Source organism: Mizuhopecten yessoensis, unplaced genomic scaffold, assembly GCF_002113885.1.
Source record: "Mizuhopecten yessoensis strain PY_sf001 unplaced genomic scaffold, ASM211388v2 scaffold5145, whole genome shotgun sequence".
NCBI lineage: Eukaryota > Metazoa > Mollusca > Bivalvia > Pectinida > Pectinidae > Mizuhopecten > Mizuhopecten yessoensis.
Window position 1 is genome coordinate 88,759 of NW_018405902.1, and position 9,089 is coordinate 97,847.

At 34.4% G+C, this 9,089-nt stretch overlaps 2 protein-coding genes across 2 annotated transcripts; one reads left to right on the forward strand and one right to left on the reverse strand.

Moving 5' to 3' along the window:
• Positions 1-272: 272 nt before the first annotated feature.
• Positions 273-7,545, reverse strand: LOC110450298 (deoxynucleotidyltransferase terminal-interacting protein 2-like). Its single transcript, XM_021497753.1, has 6 exons — positions 7,279-7,545; positions 5,004-5,142; positions 4,303-4,398; positions 2,959-3,123; positions 730-839; positions 273-434 (listed from the first exon to the last, which is right to left on the reverse strand). The coding sequence occupies exons 1-6, from the start codon at positions 7,425-7,427 to the stop codon at positions 338-340; spliced, it is 756 nt and encodes a 251-aa protein (XP_021353428.1). The 5' UTR covers positions 7,428-7,545; the 3' UTR covers positions 273-337.
• A 152-nt stretch (positions 7,546-7,697) lies between these two features.
• On the forward strand, positions 7,698-8,688 carry LOC110450299 (TM2 domain-containing protein 1-like). Its single transcript, XM_021497754.1, has one exon. It carries the CDS (start codon positions 7,873-7,875, stop codon positions 8,437-8,439), a length of 567 nt encoding a protein of 188 aa, XP_021353429.1. The 5' UTR covers positions 7,698-7,872; the 3' UTR covers positions 8,440-8,688.
• The last annotated feature ends 401 nt before the right edge of the window (positions 8,689-9,089 follow it).

Genomic DNA, 9,089 nt, shown 5'->3' on the forward strand with positions numbered 1-9,089 from the left:
ATTTCTAAATGGTCCTACCACCCTCAACATAGTCAGGTCATCTCATCACATCCCATATGTTTTATCAATATTATCTATACTCTATTCTCATCCTCCATAAAGCTAGTTTTGGAATACATGTAGATCTTCTATAAATGTATAGGTACATACATGTATTCTTCACTACCCCTAGGATCCATTAATCAAATCTATTAATATTTCACATCATCTTAGTTGCCATATTTAGATTCAGGCACTTCAGCCACAAGTACCCAGATAAGATAATGCACATGATTATTACCATTTCAACAACTTTATTTAACAACATATTCATTCAATCAGTGCTATATAAGTAACATCATCTTTTTCTGTTCTTGAGTCTTTTCATGTGTTTGTATGGCCCTGCTCCTTTCCGCTTGGCTTCCTGTATTTCCACATACTTTCTCTTGTTGTACCTAACAAGGATAATATTGAATTTAGTGATAATTTAATAATAGAATGTTTTAGGAAATTGAAAAACATGAACAGGTCTAACAGTAAAGTTTCCTAAGATAAGAAATTTCCCTGAATTAAAGTACTACTATTTAAAATCACTTTCAATGCAGAAAGTTTCTGAACAGTTGTTCACTGAAATGATAATTTCTGAAACTTTTTCAATGTTTACCATCATAAGGATTTTACAACACTATACTGTTTAAAGGACCGATTACTGAAAGACAGGAAAATCTTGAAGCATTGTTTTGTTCTTACGTTCTGAATTCTGCATCAGCCAATAACTCGTCGACCATGGTAGATTTTCTTTGTTTCTTTGGAACTCTAGAATGGTAGAAATCTGCCGAGTTCTCAATAACTTTTCCAAACTGTAATTTACATAAAATTGCATTTAGTACATGTACAACATATTATCCTTTTAAGGTACGGTACATAAAGAACACATTTTATAATTCAACATTTTTAAAATTTTCAAACTGTGAGCAAAGGATACATATGGTAGTGGGGTAAGTGCTGCTGACTTTCACCATGAGTAATCATTGAACAGAGGACCTGGAGGAGAGCATACAGGAAGCAAAGACAAGCATGCTCCCTGTATACAACTAATGCTATTTTAGGAGATGTAGGTTGATGAAATCTACGGGCAAGTTGTATGGTCGCTATCATGATCCCACAGGGAAATATTCCTTGTTTGATCTGAAGGACAATTTTATTTATTATGTTCATTTAGTTGCAATGTCACTATGCTAGTTCTTGCTTCAAGATATGACATTTCTCTGACTTGGCCTCAATTTACAGTTGTCTTCGATGAAGCAGAAATGGCTTACCCATCCCAAACACCTGGTCTTATTCTCCTTGTACTCTTTCAAGGGTCTCCACGTAATCTTTCCTTTGCATATATTTTGCTCTAGTTTTATTGATTTTGGGTTTTAATTACAGTTTTGTTGAAACTTTGATATTCTTCTGGGGTATTTGTATCCAGAATTTAAAGATTTCTTCATTATTGTTGTTTTGTGTTATGGGTAAATTAAATGGAAATTTGAGGATCGATTATATTTCATATTCATAAATAAAACCTTTCTCATTAATTAATTATAATCAGCTCACTTTTCATAACTCATAAACAATTGTTGTATTTAAATAGATATCAAATCTGATTTAAATCAAATCAAAAGATAATCTATTTGGTACATGTTTTATGATGAAACAAGAGTTACTAAGAAAACAAACTTTTGTAGTAATATTTTTATAATTGCCAGATATGTTGCAGTAAATATGCAATTTAATTGATGATTTCCTTATAATATTATCTGTATAATACAAAACTTTGAGTGATTATTGCTTTTTGTTTTAGTGTTCCAACCTGCATAAAGAACATGTTAATTCCATCTGAATAAATTTCTCTCAAATATTAGAGATTGTGTTGGAGTCCCCTTTTTTTTAAATTTGGTGTTGAATTGTCTTTGTAAACGTGATTTATTTCACCTATGGATTTATATAACAGTATGAATGCAGCATAGCTACATTTCTTCAAATAACAAGAGGCCCAGAGGGCCTGTATCGCTCACCTGGATATATGTTTAAAGTACCTGATATGAAGTAAAGATATAGCACTCCTTGGTAGGTACTGTATGTACATATGAAATTTCAGATAGATCCATCCAGTATTTCTGGAGATATAGCGTGAACAAACTTCAAATGTCAAAATCCAAGATGGCGGCCTGGTGGTCATCTTGTTTTAATGAATACATCCTAATAGTATAAGGCACTACTAGACAACTTAATGGAGACAACATTGGGATAAAATCTTGAATCCCTATTGTAGGAGAAGGATTTCAAAGGTTTTACCTCTATTTCGCTTATTGGGCCCCACATATCTACCCCTAGAGGGGCCACACCCACCATTTATACAAAACTGAGTGCCCTTGGCCCAAGGATGCTCCAGACCAAGTTTAGTCAAAATATACTTAGCCGTTCAGGCAGGTGAGCTAAAATTCATTGATGTGATGCAATATATATATATTTGGAAGAATCCAAATTACAGGCACACACCCAAAGGTCCTATTTTTCTATACATAAAATAAATGAGAGGATAACTGTGTGGATATACAGGGCCAGTATTTTGTTTTGAATACCACTGGTCAATTGGGGTAGTAGTTTCCAATTTTTACTAATCCATGTGCAAATTCCACTTACCTAATATTATTCAATAAGATAAGCAATATCAAATTTTGACTAATCAATCCGGCTAGTGATTTTTAGAACCACTAATCCAGCTGGAGATTTCATTAGTCCCAGACTATCAGCTGGCTACCCTTATTGTCTAGCACTGATTGCTGTTGGCAGAGCAGCAGGTAAGGTCTAAATGGATCACGACACAATGTTGTATTTAAATTCCTTTAGAGTATCTATATCTGGTATGACAGATAAAATTTAAATATCGAATTAGTTCTTACAATTAATAGTTACATCAAAAGTATGACTTACCTGGAAGAATTTGGGGAGAGTCTTAATGTCATTACTCTTGTAAAATCTTTTCGGGTCCAGAGCTCGTCTCATTTGAAGAACAGTCAGATCATTCTTTGTTTCCTCTGTCATCTCGGGCGCTGTCATGTTGAACCAACCTTTACCTTTAGTCATCTCTTTATCTTTCTGTGTACAACAAAATATCAGACATGTAAAAGAATCAATACACAATTACATTGTAAAAATAAAAACAGCTATTCTCATCCATTCTTAGGTACCTGCAAACTTTTATTTTTTTATTACTAACAAAATTTCTAAGGGAATTAATGTGTATTATTTTTTATTGCATCTTCATAGTCTGCTAGAAAGAAAAAAAACAAAGACTGAAAATTATCAGTGAGATCAATAATGAGTGATTGATTCAAGATATTGACACTGTAAAAAAAAATCAAAGCTTTCCTCTGGTGTGAACACACCTAAAACACTGAGACTAACTGAAGGGACTGGTGGGGGGTTTTACAATTTTTTTCCCCAAAAAATTATTAAGAACACTGCATTTCATATCAGGAATTTGAAAATCAAAGTCACATTATTAAATGAGGCCACTCAGAGGGGAATGGGGCTTTACAGGGGCCTTAAAATGGTAGTTGAATCATCCTTGATATCATAGTGGTGATACAAGTGGGATTTCGTAATTAAAGACTGTGAAAGACTGAATAATATGTTTCAACATAATGAATGATATTTTATCATGAACCACAACATACCAAGATGATGGTTCTGTGAAACTACTGTACAAAATATCATCACAGAGTATTTTACTAGAACAGGATTGGAAAGAAGCTTGCATTTAAGGATCCTGGTATCACTGCCATTAAACTGTAATTATGTACCAGAAACTATTTTCTAGCAAGACTTATCACTTAAATATTTCGGGAATTGCGGAATATTTATGAAAATTATACAGATAATGTATCTTGGACTTTCCTATCTCGAGGTTATGAAAAAGAAACCTCCACCCCCATCACATATCAATGACCGACTAACCCTCAGCTAAAGCAGCCTCTGGTTAGACAGTAAAGAATCTATTCCTTCGGATTTCTCTGTCCTATCCTAAAGATAAGGAAGGGATCCTATAAATCTCATGCTTTGGAACAGGTACTTGTTGTCACACTCTAGGTGTTGTGAATCAACATTCTTGATAAAATATCTATTGTGACAATTAAAAAAATTATGGCTTAGAGCTGAAGAGACAAATAAGACAGATGACATACCTAACTCATGTATTCACTGCATTGACAAGGCAGTCTTGTAATGAATAGAATCACATAACACATAGCAACACTGTCGTATGCCATTTCCTACCTTTCTCTGTTTCTTGAGTGTTTGAAGACTTTCCTGATATGGCGGTAATGCATATTTCTTTTCAATATCCGGCTGAAGAACACTCTTTTTCATTATCTATAAAAGATATATTTGTACATCAATATTTACGAACAAAAAGTTATATGCTTGATTTGGCTATTGATAACTACAAGATTGACAGAACACTCTACACAAAGTAGACTGAACTTCACAGGTGTGTCCCCCGTTTTAGCCGGGAAAGATCAGCTTGTCACCCCTTAGGGGGAGATAGCCTCGTGCCGATTTAGCATGTGTTCAATAGTGACGTCATTAAAATGTGTCATCAGTAACATTGTGACGTCATCAAAAGTGAGTGACGATATGCATACCCCACATGTGTTTTTGTTTACAAACAAGGCAGACTACTGTCGCTGGAACTGTGACTGAAATAATAGGATGGGAGAAAAATAATCATGCCCTTCCTTGAGGGTCTAACAGAGAAATCTCCAACCCTTGGGGTGACTTTTTTGGTTGTCTAACCCTTGGCAGAGCCTTGGGTTAGACAACCAAAAAACATCACCCCTCGGGTTGAAGATTTCTCTGTCACATCCTCGAGGTAGGGGAAGATTCTATTAGTCATGGGAGGCCCAACTGGCCAAACTATGGTTTTGTTAGATATTGTGTGTGTTAATACTTAACATAACCTAAGGTCTGATACTTACTTCACTGTCTTTGTCTGATCCTTTTATCAAATTTTGAATAGTTGATTCCTTTGTCTTCTTGACTGTCGATTGTGTTGGTTTCTTTAAATAGTTATCATATAAATTTACACTGCTGTGAATTTTTGAAGATAAAGTGATCCTGAAATAAGAAAAAAAAAATGTTAAAATTAAATACTAATAATAAGTGTTTGCAAGATATCATATTCCTTCATCAACCCATTTATTGTCATCAAGACATTTTTGGAATTTCACAATAGATAATAATCTGTGGGCAAAATAATATTTTTTTCTATATTTGGACTATGGAAACAAATCAAAACATATATATTTATCATAGCCTAAGGTGACAACATTATTGTCATAGCTAGCTAGAGGCCATGGAGCTCAGCACACTAATGTTGAACACTGGTTCAAATATAAACATCAGGGTATTTTTATGCCATTTCTGAGCTGATACAATTTTGTTATGGCAATCATATAGCAAATTATCAATGAGATCAGACGAGGTAAGTGATTTTGATGCATATCAGGATTTTTCAGCATTTTCTTCACAGTGTTTTGATACTTCATTACGTTTCCATTCTAATGATGCCCAAGATTAATTATTGTTACAGTAGATAATGATCTAGTTGCTGGTTACTGAGCTAATGGAAATTTCCCATTAGCTTAATCAGAAAAGCCTTGGACCAGTAATTGTTGTAGTCGTTTTCCGACTCTAGGCAAAGGCATTAGGAAAATGAACTTTGGTTGTATTGGTGCTCATGTAGACCTGGGCTATGTGTATGATGGTCTCCTCACTCTAGATCTTGGGTGTCACAATTGCAAGCATGGTTGTACTTCAGAACTTGAGAAGCCTTGAAGACAGGGTCTTTCCATGGATGGGGAGAATGCATACATGTGTAACAGGAAAGAGAGTGTGCTTCCATCGTGCTTTTAATGTATCAAAATCAAAAAAAAAAATCAGCACTTAAATTGGTATATATACATGATGAAGTGGATTATTTGAGCTTGAAACTGAATTTCGTTTGAGGCTACAGTGGCCATTTACAAATCTGTGTCTTCATCACAAAAGCTAGCTTTTCATGACCTATTTTTGTACTCTGCACATGTGGAAATATTGAGAAAAATCCAGTTGAACTACCTATGCTAAAATGTGAGTATTCTGTTTCCGAGAGGGTGATATTTAATTGAAGAAAAAAATATACTAGGTACTTGCGGGGTCAATAAATTCTATTTTGCATATTTTGGTGGGTTTTTATGTGACTGGTAACCATGGTTTTCACAAGTCCCAAATCTGGGGAAAACACTTCTTGAAAAAAATGAACTTTATAAATATATATATAAACATGTTTGCTTAACAAGCAAACAATGCATTTCAACCATGATTCTCTCCGACACCCCCCACAGCTGGAACCATTTGCAAAGGTGTATTGTGCAGGATAAATCCATTTTCCATGTTTATATACGACATGCCCTTTATTTCTACTGTATTCTGCTACTGTAGTCCCGTGCACATGCAACTCCTAACATCTTATTGGTTCTTGTAAAAGGATCAGGGTCAGGTTTCACGCAAGCTGTGATAACGTAACTTCTGACGACGGGACATTTTTTGGTATATTGCGCCGTCTGGGCAGAGGAGGCCGGGTATTGATATTAGTACTTGTTTCACCCTAAATCCTGTTTGCACCACCAGGAACAGAGGTCATTATTTTTTAAATGTCTTGACTAGGGATCAAAACCGGGACTTCTGATTTTCTAGTCTTACCAAAAGATGTAAGCTTAAGAGTCTCCTTAGCCAAGATAGTAGGAAGCGGCTCATATTTATTCCATTTTTATCGTTAGTACCTCTTGTGGTTGGAGTTAACTATCGTCGGGTTAGTAAAATGCTGAAGTAAATTTAGTATGAATAGGCTAATTATTTAATCAACAAATACACAAGCAATTATAGAAAATAAAAAATAATCAATTGTACAAAGAAAGGAATTCGCTATTATGTTATTTCAAAAAGATATTTTTTGTATAAATATCTCAGCCATTCTATTAGTAACTATTAAATTCCATACTTGTTGGAAGAATATAGGGATCGGACACTGTCAACTAGAGTTTCATTTACTCCAACTAACATAGTTGGAGTAAATGAAACTCTAGTTGACAGCGTATGAGCTGTTGTGCGATATTCCAAACTGGACGCTAGCACAATTAAATTTTAAATTTATAATGGGTAGAGTCAGTCCCAAAATGTTAAGTTAAAAAAGTATGTTTACAAAGGCATTACCGATCATTATTAGCCGGTTTCACGGTCTTTTCTGAACTGTCACACTTTGATACGCTTCCAGATTTTTTCTTGTTACATGTGATTTTGTCAACAGCTTTGGCAACTAGATCTTCCATTTCGCTATCAGATGATTCGTCAGGGGACTCCATTTCTAAAGTGTCAACAAAAACAAATCTGATGTTGACAGCACACGTGCTTTGGGACGATTTTGGTTAGACCGAAGAACGTCGCGCGTTCACTTCCTTGATATAAAATATAGTTTTTAATATCTATGGATTTTATTTCATCTTCGATGAAGATTTCTTAAATCGAAAACATATGTAAAATAGAAATAGTCGTATTCTTTCCAAAAACCAAATGTATAGACGAAAAAAGGAATAATTCTATCATTAGCGGAGTAATATCTGAACGTAAAAAATAATGGGACATAACTCCGGTACCTCTTCCTGTTTATTTGCTGAGAAATGGAAGTCGATTTCAGGATCTTCATCGTTGTCAACGTATCATACTCCAAGTTGAATTTTACGGAATGAATCAAGACCTGCCTCAATAATCTATACAAACGTAATTTTATGGCGATTGGATAATATAAACATGAAATCGACTGGTAGTGAGACTCTTTTCTTGTTTCTCTTGTCTCTTATTCAAATTACAGGAAGCAGGACCACAACATTAAGATGCGAATCTTTGCTTCTTGGCCAATACACATGCAAAGAACCTGAGATTGACACAGAAACACAAAGTGCAAAGGGATGCAGAGAGAACAGGACTGTTTTAATTCAATGTATGCCAGCTGAAGAAATCAGTTGTATTGGACTGGACGGGAAGGCTATGACTTACAATGGAACTGTTGTAGGATTCTTAAAAGAAGCACCTTGCAGATGGACCAATGGATACTCTTTTGAGACCTCTTTATTATTATCCATTTTTCTTGGGATGTTTGGAATTGACAGATTCTATCTCGGATATCCTGCTATTGGTTTACTGAAATTTTCTACACTAGGGTTTTTCTTCCTAGGACAGCTTGTAGACATTTTATTGATTGCCACCCAAGTAGTGACTCCATCAGATGGATCAGACTATGTCATTGATTACTATGGAGCAGGCCTCACAAGGATAGTCATGGATAAATTCACATATGTTAAACCTCCAGATTCCTAAGAAAATGTTTAACTGTACATGTGATAATAAAAAAATCCATTAACATTCACTCATATTCATAAAGTAGCTGGATCCTTTCATGTGACAATTTTGTTGAAATCCACAACCATGAAATATCTGAGTAGTTAATTTGACTTGAAGATAATTTGAAATGCATCATAAATATATGGGTCTGACTTGAATGATATCTCATGTAAAGTTGCAGTTTGTCGATTTAGAAACAAGAAGATTAAATTATTTTGAATCAAGCTTTTTTGTATTTGAGTATTCTTTATATCATAAAAAACATCTTTGATGCATGTGCATCAGTCTTGAAATGTTAATGAAACATTGATGAATGTGGATTCAAAATAATTTCATTACATTTGTAAGATGAATATTCAGTATTCTGATTAAAAATCTTCTGTTTTAGTATTTTGAAGAACGTGGTATTCAGTTTTACATAATCTTATACATGTATGTAGTATATATGACAATAATGCATGGAATACTATCATTTTGGTCAATACTAGAACATTGATTCAAAACTTGCACATCAAATTATTCATTATTATTACTGCCCTAGAAGCTTAATTTTGCATCAATCAAACAAGAACAAGGCATCTATTTGAGATGACAACTGCAGAAAGTCAAACCTCCCAAAAAATCAC